The 15,013-nt window shown below is 41.1% G+C and overlaps 1 protein-coding gene across 2 annotated transcripts in view; it reads right to left on the bottom strand.

Moving 5' to 3' along the window:
• The window catches only part of LOC139636678 (endonuclease V-like), a 69,824-nt gene that overhangs the window by 37,121 nt on the left and 17,690 nt on the right, over positions 1-15,013 (bottom strand). For both annotated transcript variants that reach the window (XM_071504928.1, XM_071504929.1), the window contains exons 6-7: positions 14,514-14,582; positions 14,201-14,329 (exon numbers count right to left, since the gene is read on the bottom strand). In XM_071504928.1, the coding sequence (XP_071361029.1) occupies positions 14,201-14,329; positions 14,514-14,582 (198 nt within the window). The remainder of the gene's footprint in view (positions 1-14,200; positions 14,330-14,513; positions 14,583-15,013) is intronic.

Genomic DNA, 15,013 nt, shown 5'->3' with positions numbered 1-15,013 from the left:
AGTGCTTTGTGTCCCTGCTCAGATCACTGCTCCCTCTCTGGTGGGTGAAAATACTCTAAGTTGAGAGGAAGATCCAAAAGGAAGCTACAGCTGGAGAAACGTTGAAGACCCCAAAACAGAACAGAACAGAACAGAACAGAACAGCAGGTTTGGGACTCCTCATTTACATAGTGCTATAAAGAAAAATTCCCCATAGCAGCTTGAGCTGTGATTACAAGCAGACACACATACACACACAAAGCTAGCAGATACAACAACAGTAACAGGGGGCCATCCATCTCATCAGTAAGCCTCTGGGATGGATTACCATGACATTTTGTACAGACATTCATGCTCCAGTCAGGAATTGTAATAAACTTGATGATCCCTGAAGTTTTCATTTAACACCGTCAGGTAAAAAATTTAATTCTTCTTTAATTTGTCTTTGGTTTATGACCAAATACTATAAACACTACAAACTAATGCCACATTACCATAAACATCAGATGCACTTACTGTTTACTGCTAATTAGCAAATCCTAACTCCCTAAAAATTTCTTGTCTTTCTAAAGCTCCAATCTGCAATTTCATCCTCTTCCGGGATGGTGTGTCAGTCATAGAGTGAGACGGGAGACTCACGACAGGCCACTATGACCAAGGTGTGATAGTCAGAGGCAGCTGAAGGCATTAGTAGGCTACTTTTTGACAGCTATCCTAGCTTGTCAACTTGCTCTCAAATTCTTTAAAGTGAGCTTTTGAAATAAGAAATAACTCCTTTCTGTTACAGATACAGCGACAGCTCGCGTCTGTTGTAGCAACACTCCACACACAACATTCACAAAGGCTAACATCAGCTTAGCAACACCTCATAATATTAGCTGGGAACTCACACCATTAGAGGGCTACAGTCATTATCTGATTAAGACATGAGGGATATACCATTATTATTCGGGTTTTAGGGGCATTCTTTTGACACATAAAAAGCACATTCAGAATATGCATCTCAGTTGGGGTTTTTATGGCAGTTTGTGGCATGAGGCCTCTTGGCTGTTTACGATCAGATCTGTTCGTTGTACACATACCAACTAGACAACAGTTTCCAAAGCTGGGGTAGAGATGCATGCCCAAAAGAAAAGCCCACATTTCTGGATGGGAGTGGAAAGGCACCTCTTTTTAAACATTTGAAAGACTTGAATATCAACAGGTTTTTGTGATTTTGTGACATGCACAAATATTGCAACACCAACCCTTCAATCGGAGTTAATCAGAGTTTTATTAGTGGAATAGTAATTTTCATTCACATGTAAACAACTTTATAGGATTATTGTCTTTTTCAGAGTAAGAGCGAAAACTGTAATATTTCGTGCATTTTCAAATTAATATTTTCACACCATCAGCCTGTCACCTTGTTAGTCACTTTAAACTACTGGTTGTATGTACTGGTTACACTGGTTATATATGCATGTGTTTGTCTGTGTTTGTGCGTGCACATGTTTGAGTGTGTTAGCATACTGTGCACTGCAGCCTCTGCTGTTTTGTTTTTTGCCCTGGTATCGTATTTGGTATTGAGAACTGTGAAGTTCATCGGTGTCTGTACCGACTACCAAATTTCTGGTATCATGACGTCCCATTAAGGAGATGAAACAGGCAGGTTTCTTTAGATTCAGCTTTATTTTTTGTAATTGTTAGAATGAACATAGATAAACTCTTAGTAGATGCCAGTGTCATCTTCATTACTAATGAAAACCCCACTAATTACACTTATTTGCCAAGAGCTACAACAGATAAGATGTACAACACTTTCATATCAGTTCCATAAATATGAAGCTTCAGCCAGTAGCTGGTTAGGTAGGTTAAGAAGTGAGCTTCGGCGCTGCTGGTGAGCAGATTTTGGCACTTGTTGTGAGTGGCAATCTTTATGCTAAACTAAGCTAACAGGCTGCTGGCTCCATCTTCATATAGAACAGACATTCCTTTAGAGCAAGAGGGAACGACACTGAAGCAGCTGTAGAATAGGAACCCAAATGTTTAGACTTGTCTTTTCAAACCTGGCAGGCTGACAAAAATCTGTCCAATAAACCAGCTACTTCTTCGCTCCTGCAACGTTTATTTACTAACCTGGTTGGTTTGTAATTAGGTACTGTAAAACAAATGCAGTAAAGACATTTTCCCACTCTGGTAGCACCATAAATTATAACACTGTGTACCTGACAAAGAGAAAATAGAGGGAAAGTAACTGTGATAAACTGAGCAGAATGTGACAGCTGTGTTGCTGCTCAGCAAAGAAAACCACTGGCTGAATTTTCATCAGTTCACAACTTTTTCCTCTGGCCACAGTCCCTGGCAGGGTGGGAATGCACAGGTGAACAGATGTGCAATGCTCGCGCTCTGCTGGGCTTTTGGTACATTCAGGCCACACACATACACACACACACACACACATAGAGGGGTGTCTGAGTCCTGGCTGTGGTCCAGTGGCCTGGGGCAGGTCTTTATCCTCCAGTCTCCCAAAGCCCCTTAAGCCCTGCAGCTATTCCAGTCTACTTTTTTTCAAGCCAAATCCTTTTTATCACTCTAATCATTGAACTTTTTCCTCCAGATCTCCCTCCTTCTTTTGCTGTCCTCCCTCTTCATACCGCTGTTTTACCTCTCATCTACACCTCTCTCTCATATCCACCCCAGGGCTGCTCTTTCGTCTTTCTCCAACCTTCCTCCAATCTCTCTGTGGAGGTCCAGAGTCCAGTGGCTGCAGCACTAGAATGTCAGACAGCCATATATTAACATTTACACAGCCTGGGGGCCCAAAGGGGAGCTCCACTTTAAATCAGTCACATCCTCTCGGCATATTCAGAAAAGTTTCACAGGCCTTCTGCTACAGCTGGCACCAGCAGAGCAGCGGTGTCAATCTTCACAGATGTTTTACCCTGTCAGATGTACAGCATGACTGTTTTATAGCTATGCTTCTCTTTTTCTCACAAGACTCATCTATGCCTTCAAATTCCACTAAAGACGTTGTGTTTAGTTGCGATCACTGTCAAGTCAATGTGACGTTCTGCTCCACAGAGAATTTGGTTTTAAAAGAGGAAGTGATGTGTATCATTGCTATCAGCGTGTCCAGCAGTTATTTAAATTATTAATCAATCTGTTGATAGTGTTCATTGTCTATAAAATGTTCAATAAAATGCCAGAAAATAGTGAAAAAAAACCCATCACAGTTTCCCAGCACCCAAGGTGATGTCTTCCGATTGCTCATTTTGTCTGACCAACAGTCCAAAACCAAAAGATGTTCGATTTACAAAGATATCCAAAAGAAAAGCACATCTGAGAGCCTGAGGGTTGTGTTGTTCAGTCAAACAGTGAGTCCGCCACCACGGTATAGAGTGAAATATCTCCATAAACATTGGATGAATCAGCATAAACTTCGGTCCACAGAGGATGGGTCATAATAACGTTGGTGATCTCCTGACCTTTCTGTTATTGCTTCCAGCCCTATATCTGTATATCCTATGCAGATACCTTACAATTTCATTGCTTTCATGACTCAACACAGCAGATGACAATCAGTATCAAGCTATTATCAAATTGATGAGCCACTCTACTTTGACACATCAACCAATTTAACATCAATAACTTTCTAAACATAAAGTTTGTTTTTAAAGCTGCTCAAATCAGTATTTTATATTATCAAAGGATAAAATGCCTGTGTGAAACAGGACAGGTAGTTGCTGGTAGTGACAAACACCAAGAAAATAATAACTGACTGCAGTTCCCCTCAGTTCTACAGAGTCTTTTTCCCTCTTAAGCTCATTGTTTTGGTTTCTGGGCCCACAAACTCTGCTCTAATGAACAGTGTTTCCACACACAACATAGCTTGCTTTCACCAAACTTGCTATGATAAAGTCACTTTATGCAACCCAACCAGTATCAAATTACAGAGACTAGTAAGCTAGTTAGTAAGATAGTTAGTTAGTGATGGCCTGGTGATTAAAGTGAATCATTTAGCAGCTAAAAAGCCAGATATTTTCCTCAGGAGCTAGTGGAGAGTGAATATTGGACGTACATGCATCATGGACCCTGTTCACACCGAACATTAAAATCCGTCTCAGGTGATCTGATCAGAAGTGAACAGCTCTAAGTTCAGGTGTGAACGCACCCAAGACGCACTGAGGATGCATGTGAGATCCTATCACTCGACCACATTCAGAGGTGCTCTGGGCCACATGTTGTTTCATAATAAACTGAATATTTTACTATTTCAAATGGATATGGATGGATTTCATTGTAGAGCTGTGTGTAATGCAGTGATTTTCTCAACCATCCTTGCTCCACTCTCTCTCTCTCTCTCTCTCTCTCTCTCTCTCTCTCTCTCTCTCTGTCTTTTCCTTTCTTTCTCACAAACACAAAGGACCCGTCTGTCAGATTGGCTAAGAACAACAGCATATACCTATTTACTTGCATATAAAGCAGAAAAGTGAGATCCAATCACAAGTGGTCACTTAAGACGCATGTGGAGACGCATTTTAATGCCAGGTGTGAACTGAGTACTTAGAGCTGAACACATGTGAACGAATCACCCGAGACACATGTTGATGCCAAGTCTGAACAGGGCCATGGTGACCAGATGAATGCTAATGTTGCTCCGTGAGTGCCAGAACACATTCAGTTTCACAGCTTTATAAGGTCATGTCAGTGTTGTGTTTTCACACTGCTCTGCTGTCCACAAGTTGCCAAAAAAAAAACATTAATGTGGCTTTAAAAGAAGCATTTGTTGATGCATGATGCCCAGAGGACATTGTGGAGCCTAGTGTTGTCTACAGATTCAAAACTGGCCTTTAACTAGTATGTAAATGTGCTGCTGTCTTCAGCAGATTTCACAGGTGTCTTAATGATAGATTCTTGATCTCAACGGGGATAATGAAGATAAATAACAATTAAATTAATAAAAAGCAGAGTGTGGATCATAATGACTTAAATTTACTGCCTAAACACAAAACGCAGCACCTTACAAGAGAGCCAGTAGCGCAGGGGGATCCATGTGACCAAAAGCAAGCTCTGGAAGTTGTGTCATCCCTCACACATTGCTCTACAGTCAAACTTTGAAAAGTGAGACATATCATTACTCATTGCTGGGAAAGAAAAGCAGAGTCAGGGTGGAGCACAGTGATGGTGTGAAATCCCTGTAAAGATAATTCTTCGCTGTTAGCGAGTCTCAGCGGCCTGACAGACTCTTTTTTTGTTGCTGTCGGCAGCTTCATTTGTGTGGATCTCTCTCTCTCTGTGTGTGTGTGTGTGTGTGTGTGTGTGTGTGTGTGTGTGTGTGTTCACTGGTATATTCTGTGTTTATGTTACTGCAGAGGTGACAACAACCAAAAATACACTAGCTCTGCAAGCCTGAATTATTCAAGGAGTGGAGACGGAGCAGCAGGGTGGGGTGGGGGTGGAGATAGATGGATGGATGAGAGACAGCTGCGAGAGAAGAGAAAAACAGTGAGGACGAACAAAGTCGTGTAGAACAAGGAGGTTGAAAGTTGAAAGAGAAATTTGAAAAAGTGGCAACTTATCAAAAGCAAGTCTCACACAACAGACACACATGGGCTGGTGACATCAAAGAGAACGCACACACACATACACAAAAACATACACTTTGTTATGGCCTCCTGTACAGGATGGATTCTTGCATCTGCAGCCTGTAATCCTAAAAAAAACCCAAAACAAACAAACAAAAAAATCCTTGCTTCCTACAGAAATATATCCTTGTCCCTCATATCTGCACACAAAACACACATACACAAAATCTCCCTCTCAAGCACATACACACAAACACGCTGCATGGCTTCTCCTCTGTACCCTCACACCCACAATGCATTTCTCAATCTCTTTTATTCTATGCATGCAGGCTCCCCATCGCCTATCACTCACATTGAAATTCCATCTGTTTTCGCAATCTGGGAGTGCAGCTGTGGAGCTTTTACATTTCCCGTCTTCCTACAGAAGGGTGGGTGGAGGGGGGGGGGGGCTGCTTGGAGATACAAAATGGAGACTGGAGCATGGAGCCACATTTATCGCCTCTTATCAGGGAAATTGTAAACATCCAATACTCAGACAGCATCACGATGCTGTAAAGGAGGATGTTTTTAGCATGTGTGGCTCTGCAGGGAGATTGTTTTTAAGAAGCTACAGATAAATGTCAGCTACACAAGTCAAACCTCTTTGATACTTCCAGGAAACAGTTTGCCAGAAAGCAAGACATCATAGAGGACCGCACAGTGACTTCTTACAGTCCTCTATGAGGTGATGCAGGGCAGCTCTGAGAGTCTGCAGTGTACAGGTGACCGCTGCAGACAGAGAGCGAGCGTAATTAGTGACTTCCTTCTTTGTGCAAAGCACTCAGGCAGAGAGGAGAGGTCTGGAAACGAGCTGTTACTGTACATCTCAGCCAGCTCCTCAGAGTCCCATTACCACTGGATGTCTTCCCATCAGGGTATGTGGAGGAGGAGGAAGAGGGTGGGGGTGGGGTCGGGTGGAGAGTAATGGATCTGGACCAAATGTGGGCCAAGACTCCTCACATGTCACAACAATGAACACAAGCCTGTTGCCAGCATCAGACTTGTCTATGAAGCTTCACAGTCGACCACATGACAGGATGTATAGAAGCTACCAGGAGCTCACCCCCTGTTTTTACAGTAGCTCACCCAAAAGCTCTCAGAATATATCTACAAACCATAGATGCATAGTACAAACTTTAAGCAACACCTCCACCAGTAAATCTATTCCAAATGCAACTAAATCCAACACACAGACAGACCCACCCCTCTTCAACAACAAATCATTACATGTCAGTTGTCAGACGAGTTACCCTGTCATGTTTGTTTACATCAGATATGCTATGATAGTAACTCTTCTGGATAACAGAACAGATAAAAAATAAACTTTACAACAAACAGGAAATATGTTGCCATGGATGAAGTGAGTTCAGCTGTAGGGTTCAACTTCAGCCCATGTTTGTTTACATTTTGCTAAATTAAATCAGCTATTTTAAGTTGTTATTTACCATTGGATGTACTGACAACTATCACTAGATTACTGAGTAAGCAGCTTCTTTTTTCTCCAATTTCTAAGCAGATTTACGAACGTTTCTTTGCGGTGGTGTTATCATGTCTGTGTGTTCAGGTGTCACTGAATCATGGCTCAGATTTTTGACACTGATGTGAGTTTCAGATGTTTTTGGTTATTGTTTCAGATATTGATCTAATTTGGTTTGGAGATCAGTTTAGATACGATATGAGAATAAATGTGAACAGTAATATAAGACATGAAGGCTTCTCAGTCCCTTTTATTTTGTCAGTGTAGCTCTCAGAGTAAAAAAGGTTGGAGAACCCTGCTGTAAGATACACTGTTGTAGTCCTGATGATGCTTAGCTACTCGTCCAAGACGCCTCATCAGTTCACTGAAATGCTTGAATAAATGATGATGAATCTTTAAGATTTCAGTTTTCACAAGTTTGTATTTTTGAGGTGTTGTTCATGCTCTGAGCCATTTTTTTAATATACGCACTACAAAAGAAAATTCGCCCTAAAACAGTAGCGATTCTGTCATTTGGTGCAAAGAACTTAAAACTGCTTCACAACAACACTTTATTTCTTATATTTCTTTGTACCTATTCAAGGCAGCGGGCAGGCCTGCTAATCCCACGTGAGCAGGTCTGACGGGATAAGTGTGTTTGTCAAGGAACATTAGCTTGAAGAAAATTAGGTTTCTGTTCCACTGCTGTCCATTAGAGCTTTTAACTGACTTCTGGAGAGGAAGTGAGGAGCTGGAGATGTGCCTGTGTGAATGTGTGTGTGTGTGTGTGTGTATGTGTGGAGTGTGTGCACATGCTTTATTTATCTGTGTATCTACTGAGAGGTCAGAGGAGAGAGCTTCTGACCAGAGGGCTGCATGTTTCAGAGCTGAACATGTGGGAAGGAAAAGTGACTCTCTTTATGATTTATTTTATCTGTTGTTTCCTGATCATTAGTTGAAGGTTCCCTGGAAAAAGTACGTAATTTGGTAGCTAATAATCAAAGGCAGAAACACAGACAAATTTCTGAGATTTGATTAGTAATAGTAAAGTTTAGTTAACAGGAAGTTCCTTATAAAACTAAAATATGCAACAAAAAAAAAAGAGGTGGATCTGAGGGCAACACTGCTTGAATAAAAGTGCAAATATTTGCTGCTGCTGCTGCTACATTTACTTCTAAGTTTTGTGTGTATACAACCTCCATAAAGCACATGACCAAGCATCACAACTGTCCCTTACATCTACTGCACAAAAACACTGGGCAAAATACCTAATCAGACAACCACAAAAATTCAGTTGGTAAAAGGAACACCATGAGTCAACACACAAATGGTCTTATATATATTAGGTGAAAATGACATGTTTTCTTTAAAGAAAATGTATAAAACTTCATGCTGAAAAGGAGGGAGAAGCACAAATGGGAAATAAGGGAAAAATATTAATCATAAATTAGAATCTCACATTTTCATCACACTTATAGAGCACTACAGCAACATCCACATGAGATCTGAAGACCTCTAAAAATCACAGAACCATGACCATCTATCATTTAATGAATGCACACTTTCTTTTCTCTCTGTGAAGTAACCCCACTAGGACTTGTATTGTTTTTATTAGACATTAATCTGCCAATTGTTTTCTCTTTTATTAATGTGGTTCATAAAATTTAAGATAATAGCGAAAAAAAACTTTTCATTGTTTTGTTCAACCAAATATTTAGTTTACAATGATATAAAACAGAGAAAACCAGCAGTTCTTTACACCGGAGAAGCAGAAAAAAAAACTATTGGACATGCTTGCTTTAAAAATCCTTAAAACATTTGATCTAAAGCATCATCAAAACAGTCAAACAGCTGCCAGTTTTCTGTCGACTGACTTTCAGCTCTAGACTCCACACTGTACAAAAGATGAGAAAACTGGAACATTTTGTCGTCTTCTCTTTTGATAATTTATCCAGCTTCTCTGCTAACAAAGCTGACTTTTTTTCCCTTTGATTCAGAGGAATTTCCTTGAAGGAGCTGCTCTTTTTATGCCCAAGTAAGAAGTTATTCATGATCAATTTCTTATTGGAAACTTTATCCTTCATTTGCAGCACGTCAACCTGCACGTTTTCCTGTCAACAAACTGTACATTTTTGCATGTTCAGCTGACCTGTTGTGCTTCAGCTGAAGGGCACTGTTGGTTACACTCACTTAGTAGTTCACTGGAATTAACTGGTGTATCAGCTGAACACTGTCCCGATTTTACTTTTACTGACCCCGATTTTACAAAACTTCATGGAAGATTATTTCAGAAATTTTTAGACCTGTGAATGTCAAACAGAGCCCTGCAGGACAACAGCCAAAAACTGCACCTTCATAAATTAAAAATAAGATTTCTTTTTTTTTAATCCATACATATACATATATTCTGTGTTGTTTGTTCCTGCAACTCCAGAACAACTGAGACTTTCATTTATTTTCTCCAGCTTTTGTCATTTGGGGCCAGTTGTTAAACCTGCCAATATGAGGTTATGTATGGTAACACCACTTTAAGCTTGAAGTTAACTCTTCAGATCCAGATTATTACATCAACACAGGAGCCAGTTCCACCTCAGATGATGAACATCCCAGGAGAAACACTAGATGACTATGAGACATTAGTCTCTATGAGACAATGAACCAAAACCAAGTATGTGCTTGTGCAGGGATTAGATTTGTGATTTTTGGTCTGGTCACTGATGCAACATCTCTGTGACGTGTCAGCTCCCTCACTCTGACCTCTACACTGTCACAGTGACCACAGAGTAAAACATGAGAGGATGAGTCCAGTCAGGTATCTGCTGTCCTTCTGCTTCCCATCACATGCACTCTTAGGCTTTATCAAGTGAAGCATGGGATACAGAGGGAGTGTGAGAATTTAATGGCGTTAGGAAGCAAGACTGAGATGGGGCGCGAATTAATCTCAGCTCCTGTGTTTGTGTGTGTGTGTATATGTGCGTGTGTGTTTTAGTTTTTCCATGGTGGTACATAAGATTCTGCTGCAGTGCATTCACACATCAGCCTTCTCTGCAGACTCCACCATGATGTCATCTCTCCCTTTCATCTTCCTCCCCCTGACTCTTCCAGGCTGTGGAAGGAGGGGTTTACTTCACTCATGATGTAAGGTGAGGGGATCTTGTTAGACTTTAGAGGAGGAGGGCGGAAGATGAGGGAGGAAGACAGAGCAGAGTGAATGGTTAATTCATAGATTTAGGACGTGAACCCCCCCCCAAGCTGCTGGGACACTTTACCTCAGTCAGTCGTGATTATTAAAACTGTAAGTAACGCCTGACACCCTGGACTAATCCAAAACTTTCTACAATATCTAATTGGATTTTGCTCATTTCAATCAATTTAATAAATATCCATCATGGTAAAATATTAAGATGGCCTTTTACGATGATATTCGTTATGAGTAGCTGATCACTGATCAAAGGCAAAAACATTTGTTATACATAAATGTGTGTTTTTGTAATTTTTCATTTTTTTCCCAGTTTGTCAAAAACAAGAATTTGCTTTTTTCTTCCATTTTATTGATAATTTCATTTGGTTTTCTTTGAATCTTCGTAAGGTAAAAATCATATAGACAAACGTCCTACTGGCACCAGACGAGTGTTAGTGTTTTTGTTTTGTTCTCTTTCACAGGCTGATGTGTCAGCTGCGCCCTTATCTGACAAAAATCCAACACTGCTCTGTGTGTGTGTGTGTGTCGGCAGTGAACCACAACTAAACACAAACCACAGCACAAAGTCTGCCACAGACACCCTGGCAACCTTTCGTTGCTGAGTCTGGCCCAATTGTGTGTACAAGTGTGTGTGTGTGTGTGTGTGTGTGTGTGTGTGTGTGTGTGTGTGTGTGTAACTGAGAGATATCTTCCTCTGAGTGTGGACAATATTACATATTCACTTGTCTATAATTTGACCTCTGTCTGGCCTGTTCCTATTGTTGTCCACGACCAGGGTCTGGACAGAGGGGAAGATGCAGCAGCTTGTATTCTACTGTGTTCACTCTTCAAAAAGACGACTGTTACATAACTCAAAGAGCCTTCCTGTCAGGTCGACAGCTTTTTGAAATTTTTTCCCACAAGTTGTGAGTGAGGTTTCAAAAGGCCCGAGGGACACGGCTCTTGCTCTGCCCACGAAAGAGCGACGTAAACTCAAGAGTTCAGCTCCGAACATGACACTCTCCAGAACTGGATCTGTAAGGATCTTTTTTTTTCTGTGATGTCAGCAATAAAGAGAATAGGAAATATCTGTGGGGCAGACAGAGACAGAGAGAACACAGGGCGAGAGCAGGAGACAGAGAGTGAGGAGGGACTGTGGAAAACAGTTGGACAGAGAGAAAGATGAAAGAGAGAGGGGTCAGTGATTGGACGGAGGAAGGTGAGGTTCTCTCTGATGTCCATATTCAGTCCCTGCTGCTTCCCCATCCTCCTTCTCCTCCTCCTCCTCCTCCCACAAGCTAAACACATCACACTCACACTTTGATGAAATAAACACACACACAGGAGGGGATGAGTAAGCCGCTGCTACTGCAGCTCCCTTGGTGAAAAACTGATTTTGAGATGCGCGCGTGTGTGTGCATGAGTGTGTGTTTTCTGCGCAGTGGAAGTGAAGCATGTTGAAAAAGCAGAAGCACAGCACAGCCTAGTGGCAGAAACAGAAAGAGCCTGATGGAGGAGGAGAAGGGATGAGTTCAAGTTCTTTCTTTATTTTTATGATTTAAGACCAAACTTTTTAAGACCTTATGTTGTTGAAATGTTGTCAAAACTTTTACTCCTTTACAGGACAGCTGTAAAACCACCCTTCCAGACACTGATAGTCAATACCCACTTATCCTGTAAATGCTTCTAGAGACAGTGCACACTGTAGCTGGACAGTGTGAGCAAACAATTCAAAGTGATTTTAATCAATAACTCAGTTAAGTTCTTTATATTGTCTAATATATAAAAATCCTTGAACCACTAACAAGCTGACACAAAAAGGGAATGAACAGCACAATTTGCAACTTCACATTCCTATACAAAATCTCCCCTATGTTTTCTGAGATGTTTGAACACAAGGAGGTGCACGTTCATGAGATTGTCATCGTTAGCGTAAACAACATTATCAACACACCTATTTTCCATGTCAGGTGACCTTCTCCTCTGTTACCTAAAGGTAAAAAAACCATTAACCCCTCTATTAAACCTTACTGGCAGGATTTGAAGAATTGTATGGAGAAAATTCTGAGGGTGGAATTTCCATTCCCATTTGACATATTATACCTGGGAAAAGGGAATGAAAGAATTAGAAATTCAGGAGACAAATATATGTTTAGGATCATGTTGGTTGCTAGTAAGAAAGCCATTACCAGGAAGTAGCTGAAGACAGAGGCACCTAAGATGGAAGATTGGGTTGAAGTAATGCATAATATCTATATGATGGAAAGGTTAACTTTTTCAATCAGATTAGAATCTTATAAATTTAAGAATTTCTAGAAAAATTGGGTCGACCTTGTATCACCATTGAGATCCAACTTTGTCCAGTAATAGTATTGTATCCTTTGTATTTTGATATCAATAAAAAAGTTCATTACCAAAAAAAAAAAAAAAAAAAACATTTAAGTCTCCCCTCCACACACTCCTCAACCTTGTCAAAACCTGGTGCCCACATTACTCACAATGCAACTCAGCCACCATCAGTTTGGTCACAGAGATTCAGTAGTGGCCAATGCGACCTTGAGCTTTAGCCTGCAGCAAGAGCTGAGAGCGGCCCACAGTGGTTTTGTGACTTTTTTTTTTTTTTTTTCCCCATTTTCAAACTTGGTGTCTTCAGCACCAACCAACGACTTTACAAAGCTCCCTCTGGAGAAACACAAGTTTTTATACAACTTTTTTCACATGCGTGCAGTAGAGCTGCCCAAAATCTGGAAACAGACTTTGAAGGAAATCGGTCGAGTTTTCCTTTAAGACACATGTGATGGTCCAGTGTGTAATATACACAAGTGTGCTGTTGAAACTCGAAACCTCCAGTGCACCAATCTGACAGTGGACTTTTCAGTGAAGAAGGAGACATGTCGTGTCCAGCAGTCATAATGGACATCACATTGATACAGTGAACATAATATAAATTTTCTATGCCTGTTTCTATGCCTTTTACAGTATTCAGCCTCCTTCACTTTATCCTCCAGAGTTTGTGCTGTTGCAGTCAAAATTTAAAAAAAACATGTAACTGCAGCAGGAATCATCTTTTTAAGCTTATGTTTAAATACCACAAATGTTCAAATGGATTCATACACAAGGATCCAGACCAGCTACAGTGCTCCTTACAGACTTTCCAAGTCAAACCACTGGACTAATCTCTAATGCATTCCTCCAAAAGAAAATTCTCTCATTTCCTGTCCAGCATTTTGAAAACCATCAAACCCTTCAGTGAGCCCCTCGAGCCTTGTTTAGAAGGTTCTGCATTTGTTATGTTTCTCCACTCATCTATTCAGGTTTTCCCTTGAAAAACCAGAAAAAAATCATTCATCCCCCTGGTTAACAGGTACTCAGGGGTTGTTTTTGTGCTCTGTTTGGCTATGTCCTTACTGTCCTGCTGAAACATCAATCATCCTGCTTTGTTGTCCTGCAGCGTGCTCGCTTTTTAAATCTGACTGTGTATGGCAGAAGCGTGGACTAAATATGACAGCAACAGCAACAGCAACAGCATAGGCAATAAACTACTCAGCAGAAAAAAAGGCTTGTTTGTCTGAATATGAGCTACAAAAAACCTTCATTGTCACATTGTAGCTTGGACTAGTTCTTGACAGCTGACATCATGTTATTGTCTGAAACTGCATGGTCATCTGCACTGGCTCTAAAAAAAAAAAAAAAAATGGTGCATCCCTAATTTGGCTGCAAATGTTATTATTCCCTCCATTTCTCCCAGGCCCTTCTGCTGCAAAGCACACAGAGTGATGATCGCACCTCCCCGCCTCACAGCAGGACACTGTTACACAAGTGATGATCACTGCTCACTCTCCAACACAGCTTGGCCTCAACGCCGAGGAGTTCAACTTTTGTTACATCTGATCACAGAGTCTTTTGAATTTGCCTTTTCTCTATTGCAAGCTGGAAGTGTGTGTGTGTGTGTGTGTGTGTGTGTGTGTGTGTGTGTACCTGTCTGATGGGCTCAGGGACCCGGTAGCGGCAGCAGGAGTGTGTGAGGCGTACAGCTGTGTCCAGACTGATCTTGTGGCCCACAGACACGTACACCGGCTTAGAGCTGCTGTCAGAGCTCCGCAGCGCCTGGACACAAAGAGTCTCCGGTAACTTTTCAACATCCACCTCTCCCCCTGATTGTGATCGTCACACGCATTTTGTTGAGTTTGACTCTTAGCACGATGTGTGTTCTTTGATGTCAGCAGCAGCAAAACAACACTGATGTGAAAACTATTGGCTTCTATTTTTGCGCATCTGTCCTTTGCCGCACCTTTCCGAGCACTTTGCCTGAGGCGGCTGTGAGTGGGAAGCTGTCTCCTCCTCTCTGCAGGGCAGCGATCTGCGGAGGCAAAGAAACAAAAAATCAAAATCAAAAGAAAGATGTACAGCAGGCAAGAGCAAACAGCAGCAAACTGAAACAAACTATTAACCTGCAGGAGAGGCTTCAAGCTCTCTTTCCTTTCTGTTTGACCTCTGTGCATCTAGACTTTCATCTCAAATTGCAAGCTGTTCTAAAACTGGACCAAACTCATCTTTTTTTTTTTTTCTTTTTTTTTTTTAAATTGTGTCTCTGACAAAAATCCAAACTGTCTGTGCATGCAATATTTCTACTGAAATTGTTCCAGGAGTAAAGTCAGAACGTTTTCAACTTGGTAGAAAAAACCTGTTTTAATGTGACTCTGCTTTGAACAGGCCGACATCACACTGCAACACAAAAACAGCTGTGATTTGATTTCTGTTTATTTATACATGTCTTTTGTCTATATGATG

This window comes from Trachinotus anak, unplaced genomic scaffold (genome assembly GCF_046630095.1).
Source record: "Trachinotus anak isolate AG129_WGS33_773 ecotype Australia unplaced genomic scaffold, CSIRO_AGI_Tana_v1 ptg000019l, whole genome shotgun sequence".
Taxonomy (NCBI): Eukaryota; Metazoa; Chordata; class Actinopteri; order Carangiformes; family Carangidae; genus Trachinotus; species Trachinotus anak.
The sequence above is the reverse complement of the archived record's forward strand: the minus strand, read 5'-3'. Positions and strand labels throughout refer to the sequence as shown.